The following is a 27,612-nucleotide window of genomic DNA, read 5'->3' as shown; positions in this document are numbered from 1 at the left end:
GGATTTTGCAGGAATATTAAGGAGGCACATACCGCCTCACATCTATTTTAAACTTTAAAAATCACCTGTTAAAATTAAATCAAATATATAGTGCAGGACACTGTTGTTTGGCCTAATGTTATTCTCAAATGAATAATACGTACTCATTGGATAACTTTCCACCTTATAGATCTGAATCTAATTCACAACAAGGTCTACTATGCGACTGTGAAGGCCTTCAATGCTGTCAACCAAAGCACAATGGCATTCTCTGGTCCTATTGAGATCGACGATACACCTCCATCATATGGCCTTGTAGTGGAGCTGTCTGGTGTGTACAGCTACAATTTCAGTGATCCTATCGACCTACCAGAATGGGACTGTACAAACGATGAGGAATGCTTGAGCTTGGACGGAGAGTGTGTGGAATCGATTACCCAGCTGCAGATCCTGTGGCAACCGTTCAGCGATGAAGACACCCTGATTACCAAGTATGAGGTTGCCCTGGGCACCACACCAGGAGGATCTCAGATCAAACCTTTCTATGAGGTGTCCAAGGACCAGACTTCAGAGCTCATTACCAATATCGATCTCAGCAGTGTCCGTAGAGTCTACTCCACAGTTAGAGGCTACAACGAAGCCGGTTTGACCAGCACCGCCGTGTCCAATGGCATCTACGTCAGCCGGTTGAGTGCCGGACTTCCAGCCCTCAGACCATTCCAAGTCAAAGATGGTGTCATCGACAACCAATCTGCCGACAAGGACTTCCAGACGAGGATGCGAGAAATGAGTGCGTCGTGGGATTTCAGTGGCGATCCATGTCCAATAAAACATTATGAATGGGCCATTTACAGAATTGATGACAAGGAGATTCAGCCAATGACAAATGTGCACGGTAAAGAAAAAAAAGTTTTGCTAAACAACCAAATATGGTTAACGCGTTCTTGAGGCACATTTCAAGTCACTCGTCCTACGCATAACCTTTCTGGAATGTTTAACATTTGGTTTGTGTTCGTGAACATTTGGTGATAAAAGTACACTTAACTTTTGTCTAATAACAGTGCCTCACTAATCGCGTATTCAAACTGCCAAATAAGTTAAGTTAAGCATCACTCAGTCCCCGCTCATTTTCACAAAGTTTGTTGGACAGAGGTTTCACAGCAAATGTTATATGCTTAATACACATCTTGTAGCAAAAAAAGTATCATAAGACTAACAAAACTTGAAAGATTACAGTATAGACCATCCTCGTGATTTTTGTTGTTGACGACAACGTAAGGTAAAAGATGGTTTCACAATTCAATCTGTTATTGTTTATGAAAACAGAACGGACCTCAGACACCAACACAGATATCGAGATGACAGATGGTGAGACGTACTACACCCTGGTGCGAGCTACCAACGCTCTGGGCCTGGCTGTCACGGTCCGATCTGATGGAATCACAGTCAAGCTGGACCCCTTGATACCTGGCCAGGTCTATGATGGCCTCCTAGTGGGCTTTGATCTGACTTACCAGAAGGAGACTGATACTATTTCGGCAAGCTGGAAGGGTTTTGGAGGGGGGAGACAACACCTGCATGTTGAGCATACAGGTATGTGTTGACACAACCGGATAGCATTCTGGAGCAATACTTTTACTCACAGGTAAATATTCAAAAGAGCTCTACAGCATCGTTGTTAATACAAAAACTAATTCTGTTAACCCTAAAGGGGCCGGGGGCGGAATCCGCCCCCACCCCTCAACATTTTCCGTGATAGCTTCTAAAAAATTTTTTTCGCGACCCGAGCTGTTATGACTTTTTAGCCTTGAGCTTTGCGCATCTTTTGATACCAAAAACATAAAAATCGGACCACGGGTTGCCGCGTAGCGAAAAATTTTCCGGCGCTACGCGCCGTGAAAACTGAATTTTTGCATATACGTCGTGTACACAGAGCAGATTTGCCATTTGTACATATAAATAATTAATAAGCCATAATTCCAAAACCCTTTGACCTATAGTCATGAAATTTCTTGGGTATGTTTAGGAAGAGCTGCTCTATGCATGTGCCGAGTTTCAAATTTTTTCGTCAATCGATGGCCGAGATCTTAGGGGGGGGGGGCGGAATCCGCCCCCCCCCCCCGGCTGAGAGATGGTCAAAATAACCCGGCCCCTCTAGGGTTAATACTGAATATTAAGAGTAATTAGCTATAAGAATCCTGAAATTCTCAAGTACCCTTTACAAGTCAGACGTTGGATTGAAACGGGCTCAGTACGATGGACTGACATTCCATCCAAGAAGTAGTGACGTGGCTCAGGCCAATTAATGCTTGTTTTATGTAGTGAATATATGTATCCACCTTTAATCTCTGCGCTGAATTTTCATTTAGGAAATGCTGAAGTCATCAAAGACCAACTCACAGAACAGACTGTGGATTACTACGAGGCGGCGGTCGGAACTGACCGCCGTTACCCTAAGACCAGGGACAACGTAGTGCCCTTCACCTACGTCGGTCAGAACACCACCGTCACTTTCACTAACCTCAACCTTTTGGCATTGGACTCGATATATTATGTGACGGTAAGAGCACACAGTGCTAGCTTTTCCACAGCTGAGGTGACATCAACAGGGATCAATGTTGGTATGGACAGCACAGTACATGGTAGGTTTCTTCATTATTTCGTCGGCTATTATTTTTCTTTCCGATATCTTTCAAAGTGTGAGGCGAAGAGCCTTTTCAACAAATGTCAGCAAGTTACACGCATTATATCTTAAGTCAGTGTAATAGATACTTCAGTGCAGGTTCCATAAGCAATTATTTTCTTTCTCTTCGAAGAAAACACTCAGACTAAATGAAACAAAAATTCATCAGTACCTTGTTAAAGAAAGAGAACCCATAACAAGTTGATAAGTTGTTGCCATTCTTTTAAATATCGCAAATAAGTTCAATTTGTTTGTTTTTTTCTAAAAACGCAACCGAGGACTTTGTAAAATAAAAAAATGTGTAAAGGGCCATTGGTTTGAGAAATCTTCGTCGGATGATAATTGAACTTGTATTTTAAAACTTTGTTATAGTTGTCAATTGATATCATTTACATTAAGATTTTGTATTTTATTCTCATCGTAAATATGTTTTAAGATTCACCTCTGCAATTTCCAAAGTGAAAAAGTTGAATGGCACTCAACTAAATGGAGTGAACGTATGTGTTTGACTTTACTCTGTTCATGTTGAAATGAATGTAAATACTAATACATTTATTTGATATGTAATTCTTTATTGCACTGACAAGGATCCGAAGTAGGAGTGCCCAAGTTCTTGAACTCTGTGTCCGAGGTGCAACTCGTGTGGGATGAATTTCAATCCACTCTGCCCATCCTGCTGTATTACGTTGGTGTGGGTGAATCTTCACCTTCCTCCGTCCAACCCGAAGATATCGATTGCCGGGATATCTTGTTGGGGACGAGGCAGGCATTGGCGACATTCAGCGAAAGAGCAATGAGTTTTGTTGGCAAGGACACGTATGCGGACGTCAAGGGACTGAATCTCACGCATGAGGGATCCTACTTTGTGACTGTTGTCGGTGAGTGATATTTATTAATTGTGCGTAAAAATACAAGTTATGCCTTCAGTTCAGTAGATAGTGTTAACGTCTTTTTCCTGTGTGTCTTATAGGAATGAACGAAGGAGGACAGTGTAACTCCTCAACGAGTTACTTCTCTGTTGACATCACTCCACCCGTAAAGGGTAGGCTGCGTGTTGGACCTTTCTATGACATGGTAAATGTAGTTATTAGTAGTTTAGTGTAACTAATCTACCAGTAAAGTCGATGTTGACATCAGTGTATAATGTATGGTGCTTATTCACTAGTTACATTTTCTGATAATATCGCTCCACCCATTCAGACAAGGATGTGTATAGGCCCTGCCTATGACGCGGCAAGCTGTCAGAACAGTGAAACTTCTAAAACAACTTAATTCGTTGCCAAAAATTACACCTGTCACGGAGGTTTGGCTGTACACGTTATGTAATAATAACAGAACAGTGAAACTCCTCTGTCAGCTATTTTTCTCACTGCCGCTGATAACAGTATCTGACTGTGCTGCATCTTTTCTTTAATGGTTATCAGAGTCATTAAAGCAGTGCAAATCTACCAGTAAAGTCGATGTTGACATCAGTGTATAATGTATGGTGCTTATTCACTAGTTACATTTTCTGATAATATCGCTCCACCCATTCAGACAAGGATGTGTATAGGCCCTGCCTATGACGCGGCAAGCTGTCAGAACAGTGAAACTTCTAAAACAACTTAATTCGTTGCCAAAAACTACACCTGTCACGGAGGTTTGGCTGTACACGTTATGTAATAATAACAGAACAGTGAAACTCCTCTGTCAGCTATTTTTCTCACTGCCGCTGATAACAGTATCTGACTGTGCTGCATCTTTTCTTTAATGGTTATCAGAGTCATTAAAGCAGTGCAAATCATCATAACTTTGTAATCTGTATATTTTTAACTCATTTAATACACATCTAGCCTGTTGCATACACCGACAGTGCCGAGTCAGTCTCTGTGGTGTGGGAGGATTTCAGGGATGATGAGAGTGGGATCAAGTCGTTCAACTTACGCATCGTGCAAGCTGCATCGTGTCATGTACGAGATGACAACAATCTGAGAGTGGTACCAAACCAGGACTGGCTGGCACTCAGCCCTGATACGTGGGAATTCACATTCGTGGACTTAACCTTAGAGGTGTGTTATTAACACTCTTCATTTTAATGCTTGCAGTAACAATTAACATTTTGTTCATTTATGCTCTTACCAAAAGAGCTTTGGATGCATTTTTTAAACAAAATTAATTTGCTTATTGATCAGTTAATTTTGTCACGAGAGCTAGTTTGAATCGATCTTTGCAAGTCTAAACCTAACCACAAAGGGTGTGCTCCAAGAACTTATTTTCTAATGTTAAAATATTATCTTGTTTTCTCTCCTCAGAAAAACCATCCCTACTATGTCCAGCTTTTAGCGGTTAACCATGCAGGAGATAACCTCCAGGCCCTGGTGGGGCCCATCTTCGTCGATTCATCAGAGCCGACAGCAGGACTGGTGGTTGATGGCGTGGACTTCAAGATGGATGTTACAGACAGTGGAGACCGCAGCCAAGTACAAGGTAAATGAAGAATATTGCTCAGTTTGTGTACCGTTGTGGTAGCTAGATTCATAAGGAGGCAGTACCTACGTGTAATACCCACATCATCGAGGTTTTAGTACACAGCTTCATTTCATTTCTGCAGGCACAATCCTACACCTGCCTAACCCAGCGGGCCCACCTTGTCCAATGAGAGACATTCCCTTCACTGACCCAAAATGGTCAGCGATGGACTTCAAGGGACTCTGGAACATGAACAGGGAGCACTGGGACCTGGAGTACCAGTCACAGCAGGTAGGCTATCAAGCTTTGTGGTTTAGTGAAACGTTTTCGCCACACCAATCCTTAAATAATTTACATAGAAGAGTTTTTTTTTTTCAAAGTCATATTCTTATTTTCTTCTTTTGCTGTGAATCCCCAGGTGTTTGCATCCGATGAAAGTTTGACACTGAAGTTGGAGCGGGACACAAGGGGACCTCGTATGCTGTCTGGAGCCTGCGTCACCAATGCACAGATTGTCAGGGGCTCGGAATATGAGGTCAGTGTGGTGATCTGCTCGGAACTATTTTCTGTTGTGTCAATGGACAATGTTTTGTCTTATACATACATTAGAAAAGGCGTCCAGATTTGAGTATATTCAACTACAAATTGGTCACCACAAGTCATCCAAGTGCCTCCATTTAAATGCTCACTGATAAGTAAGCCGGGTTCCCGGCTATTTTAAAACGTTTACAATTCAAATTGACGAATGTTAGGGTTAAATTCGGTAAAGAAGAATTTCATGGGCATTTGGTAAAAACAGTTTGTCTTTAATCGTTCATTTTCAGGTTGTAATTGTTTAAGCACTTCAATTATTGCCAAGAAAGTTAGTTTAGTGAGAGGTTAAGCATTTTCCTTTGGCCGTCAAGCACGATTCGGTGTGTTTGTTCTGATGATATTGGACTAAGGTGTAGGCATATTGAAATCTGAGAAGGTAGGAGAGAAAAAGAAGAAACAATTCAAATTCATCCCTGTGAATCTTAAGAGGGCCATTGTAAGTAAGGATAAATGTTATTACTGGAGACATTAAAGAGACGGGTTTGTTTTCAATACAGAATTAATTTTGGCCACGCTTACTTGAATACTCCTTAACGAATTTGTGTGCTCATGGTTTTAATTTATCGAAATCAAATTGAACTTAGTCAATCAAGGGCGTAAGTAGATACTTATGTTTGTGTGTAGTAAATATATTAACCGGATGAATATCAACATAATTGAACCGTGAACGTTTTTGCATAGCAGAGATTACGTACAGTACCACGGGAATGTTCAGCGTCCTCAACAGTTCATGCTTTGATTCAATTAACTGGTTATACTATGTAATCATATATAAATTCTTCGACCTATAAATTATATACTATAATTATTACAGTTTTACATTTTGTGTTTTATATTACTTCAATACTTAATTAGAGTATGTCATGTGCACGATTTAGTCATATACACAACGGATATAGTGTAGCTGCCTAACACACCTTACTGTTTTTACCATTGTAGTTTGACTTGATAGCTGCACAATCTGACCTGCACAGCGTGACCAGCATCCTATTCTGGGATGGTCCAGATGGCACGATTGGGGAGTTCAACTTTGATGGACGGGAGAACTGGCAAGAAGGGATCTGTCAGTGCTGTTATCAACAACCCTTTAATCAAGTAAGTCAAGAAGCTGTGTATTCGATATCCTCCTTGTTTGTATTTAGTTATTTTATTTATTTTTTATTTTATTTCTTTCTGGTAACAAAACAAAGGATTCCTCAAAAGTGCCCTAGGCACTGTAGCTGGAAAGCCTGACGAAACCTATAGAGAGGAGACAATGAGAAGAAATTACAGTTTTAGAGATGGGAGGAAAAGCCCAGAATAATATTCTGGGGAAAACCCACGGAATCAGGTAGGGACTGAAAACCCAATCCACATATTGGCCCAGACGGGATTCGATCCCGGGTCACATGCGGTGGAAGGCGGGGAAAGTGCCGCTACGCCAACCTGAATGCTGGTGTGGTCCTGTGATGACAATTTTTTGCAAGATATTTTGTAACAAGCGATGAAAATTCAGTGGTTGATCTGACATGTCCAAACACATGTCCTTTGGAAATTAAAATCTTATTTATGTTAACCGGACAATTGTATAAATGTTTTATAAATCAGTTAAACGGAGCATACTTACTTTCTGTTCTATTTGTGTGTAAGGGTTTATGAGACATCGGGATTGCACCATTTCGGGCAAAACACTCAAACACGCTAGCAGTTTTATTTGCAAACAAGAATCATTGGATGCTTTATGTCAATCTCAGCTGATCAGTACGTTAGAACTATATATGTCTGCCAGGTGATACCCACTGCATGCTAATCTGTGCGTAGCCCCAGATGTAACCTTCTTTTACAAGGGAGGACTAGAACCATGCGATGCGCAATACGAATCAAAGATTCCTCCAAGCACTTTACAACAGTAAAATGAAAATCAGCTTAATGCGCTTAATCTCGTCTGTGTTGCCAGCTGTAGCTGTATATTTGTTCATAAATGCGTGGACAACATTACATTCACTGTGTGGACTTCCAAACAAAAGATGTCCACATAAACCAGTTTTCAGATACGTTGTGTAGCCTTGCCTACGCCCACCCTCGCATACTCATGTTTACGTTACATACCTAGTGTGGACATTCCTTTGTTTTCGTGTAGTAAAGAAAAACCTGTACAAAAAAAAATCATTTTTCTTAAACTCTGAAAACTCTTTCAACCCAATTTTTTTCTATGATTCCCTTTTTCTTCATTTTGCGATAAATAAACCTAACCCAAAATGCCGCTAAACCTGTTTTCCAGATAGGGGGAAACCTTGCGTGTGTATGTGTGTGTTTTACTTGTTTAATGCATTTTATGAAATCAATTGGAGAAACAAATCTCGAGTATTTTTTTTTTTATTTTGAATTTTCAATTTCATATCTGTTATAATTCTGGTGAGTATTCGTGTAAATATGCCAATGGAATTTCCTCTTTGCTGGGATAATATAGTGTTCGTTCTGTTGTATTGTATTTTAATGTATTGTAAGTGCACAGCAGCTTAGGACTTCAGGCATTTTTGTAATGCAGTGTGAGAAAAACTTTCAATGTCAGATTGCAACAGAGTATTTTAATTGTGGCTTGTTCGTGACCAGGACACTAATATTAATAAGTAAATATTACCGATATTTGCTGCTTTTTTACTGTAATAGAAACTGTCTACAAGAAACTCCTGCTGACACTTCAATTTTTATGACATTAAATCCAAAAACCTGATTTGTCTTACAGTCCATGTGCCCTCAGTGTGACTGTCTGAACTTCCTGGGGATATCTGATTCAGTTGACAACTCAACATCTGGGAACACAACCTCTATGCGACCTTTAACCACATCCGGTGAGTTCATCATGGCCACCGACAATATTAGAGAGGCTGAAGTATCCGACGAAAATGGCACTTCCGTGATGACTACGTCTTCCAGTCCTTGGACTATCAGGAAGGTTGATGAAAACGGGGACAGTGTTCCCGATGATGAGAGTGGGAGATGGACATCTCAAAGAGCTTGCGGCTTCCAACTCTATCCAAGTAAGACAGTCTTCTCAACAAGCATTTTAACAAGTATGCTTTACTGGTAGAGATGGTTTGATACAACTCTGTTTCTGTAACCACCAAACCATGTCACTTTATTGTCATTTAAAAATCCCCCCTTAATATAGGAGAGGATGAGAGTATTCAGGTTAATCATACTATGGAGTTCATCTTTGAGCATCGAATGACTGCATCACGACAGGGGTTATCATTTAATATCGGAGAAAGTTATTCTCCCAGCTACCTGGTCTCATTACCCTATACAATTTCTGATTATTTCAGAGTAGTTCTATTTTTCTGCTCTTTTTTCCCTTATTCCGAGCTTGTTGGTGCACGCTCTCTGTATCTCTGGGGGGACCACATTAGGTACTGCCTCACTTGGGAGAAGAAGTGTCTCCTTCGTGGACATGCTGAAACGGGACATACTGTTGGAGTGTCATGGCCGAGCGGTTAAGAACACCGGACTCAAGCTCTGCTGGTGTTTCTGATCAGCAGAGTGTGGGTTCGAGTACCGGTCTCGACGGCTAGGCCACCGCTGAGGACCTTCACTCATGCATGCTGGACTAGGTCATCTGGACCAACATCATTGGGCGGGCTCGAGCTGCCATATGTTCTCGACTTGATTGATTGACTGATTGATTGATTGATTATGTATCAGTTCTTTGGCCTTTTTAAAACCTTAAAAACATCTAGTGATTGGTATCTTTTTTGTTGGGCACAACTTTTATAATAGTGTATGATGTGTTCAGAACGCCAAGATGATTTGAACGTGTTGTCTTTTCTAGATGGCGGAGCGTCTCAAGCTGTTTTGTGGTGTCGCTACCTTGATGATGCTTGGCCTGTGACGTCACAACCTGTCGATCTAGATTTTGATCCATCAGTAGAGGAGCGACATTACTCCATCCACTTCAAAGTCATGCCATTTGATGCAGATGAGGTATACTTTTTATCGTTGTTGGTTGTATTCAGGAAAATTCTACGAGGGTTATCTTTTATTTATGTTGCTGATATTCATAATACTGCAGTTTCCATTGTTTACATCTGATTCCGCTGCTGATGTCACCACCGTTGTTGTCAATGCTTTTGGTTTTGTCTAAATCTGGTCAGTGACTAAATTCCATCGTAAGGTTTAGAATCAGAGAGATGTTAAAGTTCAAGTTTGCATCAAGTTTCTAAGGCCTCAGTTGCCCATTGGTTACAGGTTCCTATTTAATGTGGTCTATGCCTTGAAATTGTGTGAACAAAGTCGAGTTTTCCATCACACTCTTTGAAATTGTTGTGTTGTACTAGGATGAATGGTCCTTTGAAGTTTACGTTGACGGTAAGCTACTCTCCTCGCTTACTGGCATACCAGTCCTGTCCTCATCCACGAAGCTTATCCTCCACGTCTTTAATCGAGACAGCTATGTCGCCGAGCTACAAGACCCCTTCAATCCTCCGTCTGTCACCGCAACACTCACAAATTTGAGGTTCGTGAAACTAAACTCCTTGGTCTGAAATTGCTGTACTATAGCATGTTAAGTTTTGAACCGGTTGACCACATCTTGCGTCTTTTTGGTTTAATTCAATAGTTGTATTTTAGCATGCGTTACTGTATCATTCATTTGTAAGCCCTATCACTCTGTTCTGATATAGGATGCCACCTGATCAAGGTAATTTGTGTCGTTACGGGGCACCATTTAGAGCAGGAACCAGTCCTGTCTCGCGCTACTTTGCCGGAATTGGATCAGTAGCAGGAGCAACCGATGTTGTGGCATTCAAGGAGGTAAGCTGAATCTTATCATCAAATATAGATTCCGTGTTTCTGAAAACTTGTATACGCTGTATAGACTTGCTAATTGTCTTTTTCTTCCTTAAATCAGCTATGTTAAACACTTAGATTACAAATATTACATGACTAATATTATAAGCGAACCAGATTACGTTAAAACCTCGAGGTTGTCCTGTCATCGTAATGAGCATGCAGTATCTTAATGCTCAGTGTGCTTGTCCTTTCTGTCAGAAATTCGTTTTTGGAATCACAAATGGAAAAAAAAGGGAGATACTTTTTAGCAACATCAAACTGACACTCCAGCTACTTCCCCCATATGGTACATCGACGTCTCCAGTGACTATAAGTGGGTTATGCTAGGGCTATAGGATTGCACAAACATAAATATTTCATTTTCTTACCAACATGAAATTTTGAACAGGTAAGGGACCGTTCTCATGAGAAACCCATCGGTCTGTTTGGTCTTGGTGACATTTTTTTTCTCGATTTTAATACAAATTTTTTTCCAACAAAATTTGTATGATAAAGAGCGCCCCCTAACGTCCAAAAAGGTCCAGCCCAAGCTCCCCCCCCCCCCGTGATTAAGCAGCACCAGGCCGGCCATTGGGCGACCTAAAAATTTGCGGAGAACTATTTTTGTGTGGGTCCGCCCTTAGTGGAATTCTTTCATTGGAAATGTTTCAACAAAAGAAAACCAGAAAATATTTCAGGCCAAGCGTTATGAATCCTGCAATCTATAATCAATTCTTTGAGCATTGTACCCCTCCCCACCCTCTCTTTTCTTCCTCTGTCTCCCTCATCAACAGGTTGCCCGGCCTTGCGTCCCATGCATCAATCTCTGCGATCAGTACCAGTGCGATCCTTCGTGTACTCTTGACGCTGTTCCCATCACGTTCACAATCACCAACCTGACTCTGCAAAGACTCGAGCTCTTAAATGTAATGCTTGACAATGACACTAATGCAACAACACCATCCTCTCAAGAAGATAAGGGATCGCTTCCATTCTTCTTGACAGGTGAGATATTAGTTTGATTACAACACTGGATATCAACTTGGATTTAACTATGAAGAATTTCCCTTGCAACATTTGTTTTGGATTAAACCTACTAAACAAGCAGTGTCTAATCACATTGGCAAAGTTGCCATTTCAACGTTTGTGTAATATCTGGGATTCAGGCCTCGCATGCTATCACAAAATTGATACCTGAGCAATTGTAAATTGAGTTGGTATACACGCACGGATTCGAGGAGTAGTGTGAGCGGAATATAACGAAACCCAAGTTGATTTTCAAAGACCTGTTGTAGTTGACACGCTCCTATTTGAAATACCGCATTTTGTTTAGCAGCAGCACATTTTGTACAAACATTGTCAACGAATACCTTATTATGTGGAGATGGCCACAATGAAAGATTTTTGCCGGATATAGTTTCTAGTGAAAACAAAAAAAATACCTTTCAAGCCTTTTCCCGACTACATCTCCCATCTCCTATGATAACCTGTTTAGCTTCAGTCGCACAAGAACAACTATTGACTCAAAGCTTGACCATCTAATAGTAGAAATTTCCTAAAGGACCAATCAAAGGATATAAGGCTGTGTATAAATCTCCGAACACTAATGGAATAACAAAAAAACTCATAATTATAACCAGCCAGAAGTACCTTTTACAACCGGAAATTTACGACAATTTTGCATTATTTGTAAAAAAAAAAATGTTGCCACTTTCGTCATTAAAACAGCGCATTGTCGCTGATTTCTCCATTATTCCTTGAGCTAAAAGTTCGCATTACATTTAATTTGTGTTTGGTGCATTTGCGTCACAGTGAAATCTTTCTTAGGAAACGGGAAAACGGTAGTAGCATCCTCAAATGGGTTCTACGTTGACGACACTCCGGCGCAGCTAGATTTGTTCTTCCACGTAGACCTCAATGTTAACCAATACCAGCCGACATCATTTCAGTCATCAAACTCTACCATCAGTGTATTGTGGCGCTTCAGTGATATGGAAAGCTTGGTCAAGGTAGCAGCGTTATTAAAATTGTATTGATCCATACTTGGCGTTTGATTGAAAGTCCTACTAAAGGTTTATGTTTTTAGGATTTTCCTTTTTAATATATCAATTAAAATTGATTTATGCAAACCATATTCATACAGAGATCCTAGTCAAAGGTTTGACATATCGAGAAGTAATACTTTGAATATGTATCCATTCTAAATGTGTGATGCAACTAATTGTGTGAAAAGAACATAGCTGCTGGCCAGACTTATATATTTATAGCACACTCGGAAGGGTAGAGTGAGAGCACCTTGTTTTTGTATGCGCATCAGTTCAAAAAACTTCCATTGCTGTTTCTCACAGACTTGAGCATGTCCTTGCCAAAGTCAAACCTTTTGCATCGAGAACACAGCAACAATAATTATCTGAAATCTTACTCCCTAGGAGCATTACTGGGCAATAGGAACCTCTAAAGGGGCAACAGACCTGCAAGACTTTGTCAACGTTGGGTTGAATCAGACAGCCACCAACAGCGATCTGGTAGGATTACTCCACCACAACACTACATACTATGTGACTCTGAAAGCTATCAATGGAGCAGGCTTGGAAACCATGGTAGAATGTGATGGTAGGTAGAGAAAGACTGATATATAGACAGACAAACAGACAACCTGACAGTGATCTGACAGGATTACTGCATCACAACAATACATACTGTGTGACTCTGATTGCTATCAGTGGAGCAGGCTTGGAAGCCGTAGTAGAATGGGATGGTAGCTACAGATAGACTGACATACAGACAAACAGACAAGATATTCAGTGATCTGACAGGATTACTGCCTCACAACACTACCTACTATGTGACTCTGAAAGCTATTAATGGAGCAGGCTTGGAAACCATAGTACAATGTGATGTTAAGTAAAGCCAGATAGACATTCAGACAGGCAGCAACGTGTCACTGCACAACCCGTAGACATATAATGCTGTGTTGCCTCTGAACGCTATCAGTGAAGCGGGAAATTGTAGATGGGGGAGGCCTATGGAACCAACACTGACTTTCCAGAAGAACAGGCTTTATTTATGCAGATACCTTAGGACCAAACGGGTTTTTTTGAAGATGCCATCACAAAGCTACGATGTTAACTTTATAAAACGGAGTTCCCTTTTTACATTTTTTAGGTGTAACTGTGCTTCTTGAGGAGCCCGCGGCAGATGACGCCAACGCCACTTCCCTGTTTAGCAAGAAGTTTCAGGAGGAAGTTTACCCTCCTGGGGTGGAGAAAAGTGAAGACGCAACAAAGACTGGTACCTCCTGGTCAAAACCAAAGGATGAATCAATTGTCCGTTATGGTATGACAACTTGAAGTGCCTGTTCTGGTTCATTTTGCTGAGTCCCTGCATCAAGCTAATTATCCATTCGAATATACTTCTGAACAGTTTTTAACTGACAGCAAATGGTTTAATTTTTGCCAAAACTTTTTATTGTCAGCGTCTCACTGACTGACCACATGTGCTCAACACAGAACACCTTGCCTGCAGTTCTGACAGCTAAAATATTTCATTATCTGACCATTCACATGTAAACCTCCATCCTTTCACTTTGTGTCAGTGAGACGTCTCATTGTTGGGTATCTGATCTTGCCTAATTCAGACCACATTGTCCATTTATGCGAAGAGTTTCCTTGTTAAGTTTTGGTTAAACCATAAGTATCTAATACGATGTATCTCGCTTCTTCGTAGAGTATTGTGTGAGTAGCTCAGCCGAGCTCTCAGATGACATTGTTCCATGCATGGTGGTTGGAGGTAACTCCTCTGGCTCAGTGGCCATAGAGAATGGAATGATCAACGTCCGGGCCGGTGAACGGGAAGAAAGGTTCAATATCACGGACTTTCAAGCGCCAAATAACGCCAATCAAGTGGACGTGACTAAAAAGGCTGCCAAGTTCAATATGGAACCTGGAAAGTAAGTGTGTATATGTATTTACCCCAATCAGTATTACAGGCCGGGTTATATTGCATGCAAGGGAAGACTGCCATATGTATGCTATACTCTGGACCTTTACTGAGCGAAGCTGACAGTGTTACAGCCAACAGTGTTACAGTGTTACAGCCAACATCAACGGCCTGCATCAACGGCCTGCATAATATTACATCCCTGAGATTATGCAGTATTCCACCAGAACCAGAACCTAACATCACGCCAACTGTTAATCTTGACATTCTAAGTATTAATTGGTTTATAAGTTACTTATATCCAACTGAGCAACTTAAGACATTGAATCAGATTGAAACATTTTGACTTAAGACTGATTAACTGTAAAATTTGACGACATTTTTATTACCACTTAGGCTTCTTCATACCCGGATGAAGATGTGTAACGCAGCTACGCTGTGTGTGACAGTATCAGCAGGAACCTCAACCGTGCTAGGTCAGTATTAAAAACCACAAAACATGAACAAATCGCGTGCATTTTGAAGACAGACATTAACTAGGGCTCTTTGTTTTGCGGTTTCTAAATCTTGTTACCACCATGTTTTGTATAAGGGCCAAGTCATACTAAAATGTGGACGGCAATAGGGAAGAAAAAACAACATATTAGTATCGTGCCATTCTTTTTAAGGGTTAGCATTGATGCTTAAACTGTTTTCATCTCAAACAATAAAATTCTCGCTTGTCAACTAATAACTACCTAGTTTCACTAAATTTTCAACAGGAGACAGTGATATGGTGACGACATCAACCAATGGTACAGACCTTGTTCTGACATCACCGACAAGAAAGAGGAGGAGAAAGAGATCGATAGATAACCACTTTGATTTCACTGTGGCTACAAAGGGAGGTGGGTGATACTAATCATAATAATCTTATATAGAGTCTTATATAGTGCACGTATCTACCAACAATTAGGTACTCAAGGCGCTGGTACTCTCTAAATTTTAAAGAGTGAAAAATCTCTCCATTCGAGTGAAGACTCAATCCCGCAGTCGGAGACTAGGGTCTAGACGTTTTAGAGTAGAATTTCCTTAATCGTTAAGATCGAAATTTCACTCGAGCTTTGACTGAAGTGATTCATTTTTCATTTTTTGTCAATCGAAAATGAAAGTGATTTTCACTCTAAAACAAGTAAACTCTAATTTCACTCTTTGGAATTTAGAGAGTAATTATGTCTATTTTTAAAGACAGGCAAATAAAGTTTATGAGAAATATGAGACCCATTATGTAGCACCTTCTTAAATGGTATACAAGGTGCAGCCACTGCTTCAAAATCATGTTGTACCCATCAGAACAGGTAAATCGAAATCATGTTATACCCATCAGAAGATAAATGCCGTGAATGATTATGTTCTCATTAAAATTCGTACAATTCAAACCTTATCCCAGTTTCAGCAGAGAAGCCAAAAGAGATGCTTCTTGTAGTAATATGTTGATTTCTTTTTTTTCTTAAATGTCTTTATTTACCCGGATAAGCGTTTCGTGTCCATTTACCTGTAAATCTTACGTGTTTAATGCTTTAATTCGATTCAATTTGATCTGGTTTTCTTAGTGAGTGCAGTATTTTTACTCAAGAGTTTACACATTATTGACCGAATGAACTCTGAGTGAATTTCTGACTTGTGTATTGCAGGTTTACACCAGGGCGGTTCACTCATCCTAGGCCTGCTGGATGTCAACAGAACCAACCAGGAATTCACATCGGCTGCTGCCCTGGATTATAAACCCTACATCACCAATCCCCTGTACACCATCCAGTACACATCAAGAGTTCTCAGAAATAGGTTGGTGTGGCTATTCAATGCATATTTCAAGAAAAACGCTGTATGGATTGACGAAAGTGAGACATTCCCAAGACGTGGTGTTGAAAAGGCTATTATCCCTAATAATTTGCGAAGAAGCATATTTTGGATAAAAGGAGTACAGCGGTTGGCTGTATAGAGTGGTCCTTCGTGGCTGTGGTTGAACAGTTCATTTAAGTCTGTACAGAAAAATGGAAATGAATAATGAACTGGAAAAAAACATATGCATATGGTCGTTGCAAGTGTGGTCCATTCAGCATCAGGACCCTTGAAGCACGCTGGCGACTCTTCGCCCATGTCCTGCGGCTAAAGAGAGATGTACCTGCTTAGAAATTCATTGACGAGTACTTCGGCACAGAAGCAGGCAGAAATCAGACCGATTTCAAAATCAGACCTATTTCAAAACAGTCGATATTTAGTTGGGTGCAATCGTCACATTCTTTTAGAAGTTTTCTGATGTAGAATTAAAAGTGTTCAAGCAGGGCTCTGCGTTTATAATGACAAAGGCAGGGAAGGAAACACAAAATACTTCGTTTCAAATACAAGTTCTTGTTTATTCCCCATAGAATTCGTTTTGTGTATGAGCCAACATTCTATATCACGAGTCTTGGGCAGACTGAGCTCCGTGGACCACTAATGATCAACGTAACACTCAGTACACCTCGGAACTGGACAGAGGCAAAACCTAGACTCATTTACTGGGACAGAGGTGAATAGATACACTGAAATTACCATTATTTTCTTTGCTCTGAATAAATTATGAATGTGTTAAGTTTCATTTTGTAATAGTTTACTCAGGCACTTGTGCAGTGTATGTTTTTGTGAATTTAATCCAAATTATAACTGTGAATTGATTAGGCCAGAGTCCTTAGCTGACAACATTTTAAAGGGGAGCGGATGTTTATGATGTTATGTACCAACCAACCCTTAGTGAAGCTGCAACAAAAAATCATTATGTGTGGTTATCCGCATGATAACCACACTTTTACCGTCGTAAATCGTACCTTTGTGTAGATAACTCTGAATGGCGAGATGCAGCCAAGACGTGCAGTGATGTAGATCGGATAACTTACCTGGACGATGGGAACAAGGTCAATGTGGAGGTTGGTTATTCTCCTGACAGGCCTACTTTATAGGCCAACATTTAAGAAGACACAGTGAAAACACAGTTATATTCCACAATTTAAAACAATAGCAAAATCGTTTCAATCTGAACAATCTAAACTAAAGCAGGGTTTGAAGTTGGAATGACTTGCAGTTTACTATGTGCCTCTGTACAATTGGCACGTTAATTCTTCAAATAATCCGAGCACACTGATTTAAATGTTGAGTGTTTACCCATGCATCAGTTCCTCTAAGAACACCTTTTCACTGTCTTCACGGCGCTGCTATGAACCTCCAATTTTCCATCTCAACAAAGTAAGACTCTTAACTCTTAATTATTTCAGCCAAAGTAGATTTTGTTTCATTACTTATCGTCCGGCTAAAATAGGAATACGTGCTTCTTTTACTTTCGCGTGGTAGGTTTGTTCTACATGGGCTCCTGCCTCGTCATCCTCAGAGCCAGGTCGCAAGCGACGTTCTGTGCGAGAGGAGTCTTTCCCATCTGACACGGCTTACTTCAGCCATGAGACTCAGTTTGCATTGGCTGAGGTTCTTGATGCCATCCCGAATACCCCGCCTGCAATCATAAACCTGGTAGAGACTATGTTCATGAATGAAGATGCAGGTACGTATATCCGTGGCGGAAGAATGCATCTGGAAAAATAGCCCGTATGCTAAAATTCGAATATGAAAGAAAATATGAAAGTTGTGGGGCATTGTTTGATTTTTTAAGAAGTTTAGTTAACGATTCAAACACATTTCTTAGAAATCCAAATGTTAACACTAGAATTTTTCTACTTTGTTTGACCACGGATTCTACACACAAGGATAAACGACTGTTCTGAGCGTTAGTACATAATGCACCGAGCGGACTTGTCTTAATTGGTTGGACGCGTGACAACGGATACCAGTTGGTTTGTAATCGCGTATTTTCCAGGTGTACCACTGTGTCGTGGTTTTTTTTTTGGCATGACATCTAAAACGGAAATATGCATGAAACTGTTAGCAAAACTACTCCTTATATAAGATATAATTGTTCCATAATTGCTTTAAAAAATAAATACTTCAGGATATTACAGACAGTATTGTGCAGTTTTTGTCGTCATAGATGAAGTATTTACCCGGGAAATAAACCAATTTCGAGGAAAACACCTTTTACCCCAATGTTGTGTTTAATTAGGCTTTCATTAAGAAGTTTTGGAGAGATTTGGTCCCGAACCGTTGAAACAAAAGTATCATTACATAGCTCATTTAAAGCCAAAGATACTGTGGTCGGCGTTATCATGGCTGTGTAGTTATCACTTATCAGATTCTTATCACTTATCAGAATAATAAAGACAAACATAGACTCATTAATATTCACAAATATAACTAGGTGGCTTGATTGGTTTCGACACCAGATCGGGCGCAGTGCCCTGCAAGTCTGAAAGCCGCCGCGCGCAGGGGTCTTTGTTCGCAAGTATTCGTGGTATTTGCCACCTGTGCGGTCTGTTATCACTCATCTAACCAGGAGTTTGGCCGAGTCGTTAATCCTTGTGTGTAGAATCCTTGGTTTGCCAAGTATCCATCAATATTAGCTACTTGTTCCCAAAATGTAACAGTATATATATATTGTTACATTTTGGGAACAAGTAGCTAATATGTTAAATTGGTTGCTGAAGTTTGCTTTTATTTTTCTTTTATTATTTTCTGCACACTTGCCTTATTATTGCAGGAACTTTGGTGTACACATTCCAAGCTAGCGATGCTGAAGATGACATCTTAGTCTTTGAGCTTGGTAGTAACAAGGACGTTCAAGGGACAACAACGATCACGGAAAGTGGTGAATTCAGCTATACACCTTGTGCTGATTGCCATGGTACTGTCACTCTGCAAATCACAGGTAATATTTTGGTTTTTTTTTTTAAATCACAGGTTATATTTTGGAGACTTTTTGCCAGGCACGTTTGACATCATGTGCTTCTCAGTATAGCATTTTCTTATTATTAAGCACTTCAAAGTAGCCCTACTATGTAGTTGTTTGTTACAAGTCCAATTGTTATGTCTGTAATCTGAACGGTTCGGTTCGGTTCGGTTCGGTTTGGAGTTCTGTGGTACAATTACAAATCGGTTAGATTTTGGAAGTGCTCAGGATCTGGGTTACCGGTTAAATTAATCCTAGTTGCGACTCTGCAAAGCGAGTGCCAATTAACAAGCGTCTAGCAGCCAGTCCAGATGATGGTATTCAGGCCAGGCCGTGACACTTGGCCATACGGCTGGCAATAATTAACGCACAAGTCTATTATGGGAAGTGGCTGAGCAGTGGCTTCCAAAGGTGCGCGTGTTGTGTACATGTACATAACCGTAGCCAAGTGATAGAGACGCAGCCTGAACAGAATAAAACAACGAGTTAACAGTTTTCTTGTCACAAGAGGGCCACTTATGCATGGCTCGTTGTGTGTTTCATTTTTTTTCTGGGTACACGTCAACACCGTGACACGGATACTATCATGATTGCTTGCGCAGCTGGCACAGGACTTGTGCCAGTGTTAAGTCTCGATTTGCCTCGTGCCATTAACAATGATTAACTCGTTATTCTGGACATTCTTCTGTAACTGGAAATTCTTCTGTAACTGGATTTTCGTCACATGGAAAGCACGTACTGCACACACCCACTGTGCAAACGATATACGTGAAGAGTTTTAAAAGGTGTCGACCGGGGTAAAGTTTTGCGTATTAAAATTAGGCATACATATCTTTTTTTGATGCAAGTTAAGAAACATGGAGCTACACAGAGACGTGGGTTGACTAGCAACAGCTCTCAAAGTTTGGTCTCCCAAAAAGTGGTTCCAAAAAATTACGGCGTGGGGTTCGGGGCCCGCTTAAGGACCCGGAGGTGGTTTTTTTTTATTATTATTATTATTATTATTTTGATTCTAGATGCTCTGTGGTGCGATCTGAGGCATTTTCTGACCACTTTAACCAATTTGAACGCCCTTTTCGTAACCCTTTTGTCCTAGGTCCACGATTGCCGGTGTGGAAGGTAATTCTGTCCCCCGGTAAAACTGTCCGGGGGGACAGAATTACCTAGGTAAAAGTGCCCTCCCCGGCCCGTTAATTCTGCCCCCCCCCCAGGTAATTTTGTCGCCCAGGTTTTTTGTCCCCCTCTTTTGAAATCCGGAAGGCCAGTTCTCTTTATTGTTTTTATGAATTCACTCTACAAGGTATACATTTTGGACGTTTATTCTGCCCTTCATGAATATACAAATTTAATTCTGTCTATTAGATGATAATGTGAACACAATGTTTCTGTTTGGAGTACGGTGAAATCGCGATTCTACCGCGATTGGTCAATACGGCGGCGATGCCTGGCGATGGCCCTCGCCTCATTGATACAACGCTTATGCTTGGATTGGTCTTTGTTCCCATCATAGCGCGTAACGAAATTTCCAATTGGATGAATTTCCATTGTAGAGGGAGACGCATGTACACATGTGATAATCACTGCCACATATCTTGCAGCATGTACTGGCGCTCGCGACACGCTGCTGCTCTCAGTATATACTGCATGGGGACACATTTACCGGGGGACACTTTCACCGTTGGGCAGGGGGACATTTTTACCTGGAGGGGGACAAATCTACCTAGGTAAAAGCAAACATTTTTGTTTTGTTTTTATGTGACATCGCAATAAAGGCATGCAATGAGTACACCACCATCTTTTCCTCAAAAAAACATTAGTTAAAGTGGTCAGAAATTGCCTCAGATCGCACCACAGAGCATCTAGAATCCAAAACATTTTCGGGGCCCTTAAGCGGGCCCTGAACTCCACGCCGTAATTTTTTTGACCCACTTTTTGTGTTTTTTTCATGAATTGGTTGACTGAATGGTATTGGGGGAACAATTCTTCAATGCAAATTAATATTCATGAGCTTAAAGCAGGAAGAACAATTCGTTGAAAGTATTTTCAGCAAGGAGCTCTCATAATTCACCCTTGCACTAGAAATAGGCCTCCTGCCTCCGTGTTGTTGATGAATTGCTCTAGAAAACTAGTTGAGTATCACCCGTCTTCCACGGAGCCAAGTCTCCTGTCTAACGCCTGATATGCCTAGACATGCAGATATATGCAAGCCGTGCACCAGCCAATCGGAGTCGACTTTACTAAAATCGTGACTTCATTTCATTCCCAAATCAGGACTAAAACTGTGATTGGTCAATTCGAATGCAGTGTTTTTTAATACAACAGCCGCCGCGCGCGTGTTGCGTAACATAATACAGAGCGCGTGACTACGGCCTTTGTTGCTGTGTCTAGCGTTTTTTTCTATCCATGTCTTGACGCAACAATGGGCAAATGACCCATGACCCAACATAGAAAGCGCCCGCTGATTGGTCAAAATCTAGAGGTCGAGATGCGGCTGTCCAAGTTGCATAATTACTCAGCGAATCTGTTCAAAAATTATAGACCATGGCTTTCGCCACGGTATATTACATAGACTACTAGAAAACAAACCAGTCAACCAAATTAAAAGAAGAAGAGAAAAAGTGTGTAGTCGCCATTTACTCTATTTAACTTTGCTTCTGCCCTGGAAAAGGTAGCCCTGTAAACTGCACATAATGTCTAGACTCAACAATAGAATCAATATCGGTAGACGTCAATATGGAGTTTGACGGAGCCTCTAACGTCCTTGGAGTTTATGCGATATAATTTTTCTCATCTAAAAATAAATGTTTTATGGCTTTTTTGTCTCTCCATAGACACAATAAAATTCTGCTCTTAGCTAACGAAAGAATGGTTTGTGACTATTGTACACTGTATGAATAATATTTTCTGCATTAAGATAGAGGAAAATTGGAAAGGTACGATTGTAATTTAGAAAATGGACTTAAATATTATGATACTGAATGCTTCGAGTTCGATTGAGAAAATAAAATCGAACACATAACTTCATGGATCACAGTTTTACTGTTCTGGTCCCGTGTAAAAGCAGTCTATGTTGATAACGCCTCACCAACATTTTTGTTAGCTTATTTTCTAGAGATATGTCTGCTTAATTTAACAAAATCCAATTCAAGTATTATATTATTGGACCAAAGGCAATAAAAGGAAAATGTCTTCTTTGAAAATAAGAATTGCATGCATCAACGTTCATAAATTTCATTTATATTCCACGCATTTTCACCCTTCCCTCTCACATCATAAACTGAACTTCCGTTCAGTATTTTGTACACTTTAATTAATACAAACCACGCTAAAGTAGGCAGTTTTTATTTTGACACCTTTCCGAATACGTTGGGGCATGGTCGGGGATTGTCACTTAAATTTTGCCCGAGGGGTGGGGATTTTGTAACTTCAAAAGTGACAATCCCGACGTCTTGAGTGGGGCAGCCAAGGGGGCGGAGGGGTGGGGGAAACAATTGATAGGCGCATAAGTTTCATGAAATTACAATTGAATGCAGGCGAAGTTTGCACTATCAAGTTAAGCCAATACAGGTTTCCACGACGGTGGGCATCGGGGAGATGATAACCGGTACAGTTCAAATGATCTCGCGCATTCTCGCTCGTGCGTCATCACGCGATTTGTCAACGGTCGGATGCCGTTATGGCGGCAAGTTTATTTTCACAGCCTTGTATTACGCGTGCAAGACGTAAACACAGACAGCCCGGTATGTCAAGAACTTGGTCGGGAATGTTTGGCCCGTGGTCGAGGGACGGTGACTCCATCAGTAAAGTGTGATGTGATGACTTGACGTCGAGTATTACCTCCGCCAAGCTTCATCGGTTTTATTTGTTTGTTTGTTTGTTTGTTTGCTAGTTGCAGTATATTTTTGATAAATGCAAATTCATGTCGAAAATATCTTTGACGCTGTTTCCTTCTTCCTCTTCAGTGAAAGAGATAAAGACTTTAACTGAGCGAGAACCTCTGTCTACTAACGCCAGTTTTACAATTGAAGTGAGACCGATCAACGATATCCCTGTATTGTACAGTGCTCTGAATGGCCAGGTTGTCGGCAACGGCCGCATCGATTTGGTAAATTATGTTTTATTCTCTCGCACGAAATATCGATACCTTATATTTAGAAAAATTGTTTGATTCCTAGTGTTTTCCTTCTCCAAAATTGAAGGTATTTTCATTCCTGAAAGAAAGCCTCACTTGAAATCAATTTATGCAAACAATTCACAATCTTGTCCTCTTACGTCTTTTTCAATATGCATTTAAAAAAAAAGAGCAATTCACCAACAATAATTAGCTTTTATGTTGTTACCTTGTCAACCACAAATATAGGCCCTGGTGATTTTTGCAAGTGTCATAAGCCTTCACTGCGCCAAACCCTACTTTGCTGTAGCAGTTTGTGACAGTTGAATTTACTTTTTAAAAATTCTCCATATGTTTTCATGAAAAGTTAACAGTTGAGCAGAACACACTATCCAATGTGGCCTACAAGGACCTGAGGGCTGAGCTTGGAGCGTATGACGTTGACAGCGATGATAACCTGACCATTATAATCCAGCCCCCGACCTATGGCACTCTGACGCTGACAGAGGAAGTAAAGACTGTGCCGTCTACGCAGAAGTGCAGTGAGCCCTCTGGAGACAGGGAGGGGCCAGTCATCCCATGTGGGCTAAAGTTGCCTCATGAAAAGGTAACCTGCAGTGGTCATTTGTTAATAGTGTCTTGCTTACTAAGTGTTCTGTCATGCTGATTGAAGCTCGATTATTAAGTGTTCCTCTGCTTTAAAATGTAAGCGTGTGATTAATCACGCTTAATTCATAGAAATATTTATTTTCTGGTGCAGTTGAATCAACTTTGGTTTGATCCCAATCCTGGCACTCTGTTCCAGCACCTTAAAATGTTTGGATCAATTTTTAGAATCATAATTAAGTGTAAACTTTCTAATAATGGTACACCACCGATGTGAAATTACAGCCATTCCTGCACCATGGTGCTGTTTGCTTTCAGCAACCGGTGAAATTGTCCATACAACTTTACTATGTCACGTCTGTTCTCAGCATTTGTATGATGTCTATTTACATTTTAGCGGTCCATATTTTCTCATTTGCCCCATCAATGTCGGGTTATACACCCGTTTCATGCTGGCATTCTAAGAGTTGCGCCAACCCAACCTATTTCTTACATCTTAGCTGGAGGGATGTTCATGCCGAAAGCTCTTTTAATACGGAACGATTATTTCAGACGGCACTCTAGTCAATATTAAATAAATCCTAAACTGTCTGAAATTATAATATATTTTGGGGGATTTTCGTAGCTCAAAATCTCTTCGGTTCGGCGCGACTCTGAAACACTGAACAAACATTTTCTCCTACAGTGCACGATGAGCTCTTTTAAACTGCCTGAGGTTAATTGATATCACTTTAAGTTTACTTACATTTGAGTGTAAACTGTTGCTTTTAGGAGGACATGAGCTGGACAACATTAACATTCACCTACACTCCGAACCCCAACTATCACGGCAAGGATAGTTTCCTTGTGTTAGCCGACGACCGGTCAGGAGCCAAGTCTCAGCTACTCGAAGTACAGATTGCTGTGCTGGTCAACCCTTGCATCAATGATGGCGTCTGCAGAGGTGGGTTACTCTCTTGCAATTTCGCAATTTCATCAATTGATTCATGTGCTCGACTTATTGCACCATCCTCTGAACGTGTGTGGAATCCGTCAGTATGGTGGAAAAAGGAAAGAGGATAAATTTTCCCATGTCTCTGACAAAAAAAACGAGTCATCGATGTTACGCGAGGAGATGAGAATGGGTTTTGTAAAACTGTGTATGACATCCCGCCCGACTAATATAAAGGCCAGCAAGTCGGACTAATATCAAATGTAGGCGGTTTCAGACGGACAGACAGAGACAGACAGACATTTTACTTCAATTAATCGCGGCCCATTTGATTTTGTTCTATTTTTACTTTCACGTCAGTGGTTACAGATATGTCCATATCAGTATTGTACTCGATTCTGGTTCCGAGTTCCTGGCAGTTTCATCGGATTCAAGTCCCGGTTGTACATAATTAAGTGAAGATGTCGACACGGATCCCAAGTTGACAAAAAAACTTTCCTAGCCTTTAATGCAAATTTCAAGCCTATTAACAGCACATATCAACCTTTGTTTCGTTCTTCTTTTAAACAAAGGACCTGTGGAAGATCCTGATTGTTCCTCCCCTGCACGAAGCAGTGGGTTCGAATCCTACTCCTGCCACTGTGAGCCCGGCTGGGTTGGCGACGTCTGTGAGATTGATTATGATGAGTGCCAATCCACACCGTGTGAATATCCATACATCTGCTACGATCATCTGAATGGATTCGAATGTGCCTGTCCACTTTCGGATCCACTGTGTGATGGATTGAACTGGAGGTCAGTTCTATTTGCGTTAAGCAATTTTTTTTCTTCCTGCCTATTGTATGGTGATGGTATTGGTCCAATAACAAATTTGTATTGACATCGACTAGTGTCCAAAACTTGGCGAACACTCATTCCTTTATGTCAAAAAAAGTCAAATTTTGCGCGTTTTTAAACAACCTCAAATGACTTAGATGACCCTTGACCTCCGTTTTCACCCCTCCATCCAAGACAAATCAAAATCCATCAAATTTTGTAGACAAAAAAGTTTGAAGCATGAAGGAAGGCCTCTAATAAGCCTTACATGAAATTTGACCTTAACAGTCCGAGGAAAAGTTTCATCAGATTCCACCATGTATGTACAATGATATAATTCCCCCCCCCCCAAAAAAAATGACCTGACTTCTGTGAACTACATCATTATTAACCTCAGTTGACATTTGACCTAAGGGCTTTGCTTTTCGTAGTCTATGACTCTTGTGTCCAAGTGTTATGGAATTCATGTGAATATTTCTGAAATGAGAGTAATATTTAAAACACAGTTTAACTTACTTATGGGAATACGGTACACAGAATTTAGGACCGGTGTCACCCAGAATCCGTTGAGGCGACAAATCAACCAATTTAGTGTGGGTCACTTTAAGGAATGTACGAAAGCCCTGTAGTGCCATCAAGTATATATTTCGCCAAGTTCGTTTTTATGAGTTATATATTTCGCCAAGTTCGTTTTTATGAGTTATATATTTCGCCAAGTTCGTTTTTATGAGATACATTTTGTCGAAGTTCGTTTTTATGAGATACATTTTCTCGAAGTTCGTTTTTATGAGTTACATTTTCTCGAAGTTCGTTTTTATGAGTTACATTTTCTCGAAGTTCGTTTTTATGAGATACATTTTGTCGAAGTTCGTTTTTATGAGATATATTTTACGGAGTTATGGAGTTTTATGAAGTTACGGAGCCCCAGGCTAAAGGGACATCCAAAATTATTTTCTTATCTCGTGCGCACAACATACTATCTCGTGCGCACGACATATATCTCGTGCGCACGACATGCGCAAGCTCCGTTAATGCTTATAATTATCTCGTGCGCGTGGGGTGTAGGGGGCTCTGGATAGAGATAGTACCTTTGCTGTCTGTCAGCTGCACTCTCTTGGTAGAGTGGACAGGCATCACTGGTTCTCATCCATCTCCTAAATCTCTCACGTGCTGGCTCCAAGTGCCACACCCCGGTATACCGCTTCAGCTGGCGGGCGAAACCACGTGAGAGGGTGGTGTCTACACTGCACCACTGGGCGGATGAGCTACATCAGACAGCCAACGACCAGGGCGGAGGAGGTCAACGTCTGACCCAACGGCCACGTGTAAAGGAGTAAACCTTCCAAATCAGGAGAGGAGCCCCGAAGGCGGAATGGTGCCTTGCAAACACCGTTTCGGCAGCTCCTGCAGCCAAGCTGGTGCCAAACGTCATGCTCGCATTCCTTTGGAACACATCAGCAAGGCCGAGAGGGGGATTCTGACGCATGGGCAACCCAGGATCTCCGTACTTCATGCCCAGGCTTGCGCCCTGGAGAGGCCACTCCAGCCTCACCCTACAGTGAGGAAACAACACGGCAGCTGGCAGTTACGGGTTATAAGTCCCATCCAATTGGCGTAGGAAACGGGGTGCCACGGGTCAGCTGCGACGGTGGGAGGAACCATTGCGTTCCATTGGTCGGCTACCGCCCGCCTCAAGCCGGGCAGCCCCCGGCCAGTAAGGTGTCGACCCGCCAACGTCCGTCTGCCTCATTGGGTGCTTGGGGCTTAGTGTAAAGCACGACAAGCGGACGTTAACACCGCACCAGACAAAAAAGGAAAGAATAAAACGAAGATGCCAGCTCTTCGCATAT

General features: G+C 41.1%; 1 protein-coding gene across 1 annotated transcript in view; it reads left to right on the top strand.

Moving 5' to 3' along the window:
- LOC119724014 overlaps positions 1–27,535 on the top strand; it is a 111,693-nt gene extending 84,158 nt beyond the window's left edge. The window contains exons 100-131 of the mRNA XM_038194934.1: positions 170–874; positions 1,306–1,572; positions 2,349–2,621; positions 3,250–3,540; positions 3,633–3,736; positions 4,495–4,710; positions 4,954–5,128; positions 5,253–5,401; positions 5,529–5,645; positions 6,644–6,799; positions 8,430–8,724; positions 9,513–9,664; positions 10,018–10,196; positions 10,363–10,492; positions 11,305–11,515; positions 12,323–12,519; positions 12,940–13,123; positions 13,676–13,846; positions 14,237–14,459; positions 14,846–14,925; positions 15,211–15,336; positions 16,123–16,273; positions 16,858–17,000; positions 17,306–17,394; positions 17,816–18,020; positions 19,110–19,277; positions 23,261–23,403; positions 23,777–24,016; positions 24,787–24,958; positions 25,519–25,741; positions 26,970–27,087; positions 27,221–27,535. Coding sequence (XP_038050862.1) covers positions 170–874; positions 1,306–1,572; positions 2,349–2,621; positions 3,250–3,540; positions 3,633–3,736; positions 4,495–4,710; positions 4,954–5,128; positions 5,253–5,401; positions 5,529–5,645; positions 6,644–6,799; positions 8,430–8,724; positions 9,513–9,664; positions 10,018–10,196; positions 10,363–10,492; positions 11,305–11,515; positions 12,323–12,519; positions 12,940–13,123; positions 13,676–13,846; positions 14,237–14,459; positions 14,846–14,925; positions 15,211–15,336; positions 16,123–16,273; positions 16,858–17,000; positions 17,306–17,394; positions 17,816–18,020; positions 19,110–19,277; positions 23,261–23,403; positions 23,777–24,016; positions 24,787–24,958; positions 25,519–25,741; positions 26,970–27,087; positions 27,221–27,535 — 6,368 coding nt within the window. The remainder of the gene's footprint in view (positions 1–169; positions 875–1,305; positions 1,573–2,348; positions 2,622–3,249; positions 3,541–3,632; positions 3,737–4,494; positions 4,711–4,953; positions 5,129–5,252; positions 5,402–5,528; positions 5,646–6,643; positions 6,800–8,429; positions 8,725–9,512; positions 9,665–10,017; positions 10,197–10,362; positions 10,493–11,304; positions 11,516–12,322; positions 12,520–12,939; positions 13,124–13,675; positions 13,847–14,236; positions 14,460–14,845; positions 14,926–15,210; positions 15,337–16,122; positions 16,274–16,857; positions 17,001–17,305; positions 17,395–17,815; positions 18,021–19,109; positions 19,278–23,260; positions 23,404–23,776; positions 24,017–24,786; positions 24,959–25,518; positions 25,742–26,969; positions 27,088–27,220) is intronic.
- Positions 27,536–27,612: the final 77 nt, after the last annotated feature.

This window comes from Patiria miniata, unplaced genomic scaffold (assembly GCF_015706575.1).
Source record: "Patiria miniata isolate m_02_andy unplaced genomic scaffold, ASM1570657v1 HiC_scaffold_17, whole genome shotgun sequence".
Lineage (NCBI taxonomy): Eukaryota > Metazoa > Echinodermata > Asteroidea > Valvatida > Asterinidae > Patiria > Patiria miniata.
This window is presented reverse-complemented; position numbering and strand designations above follow the sequence as displayed.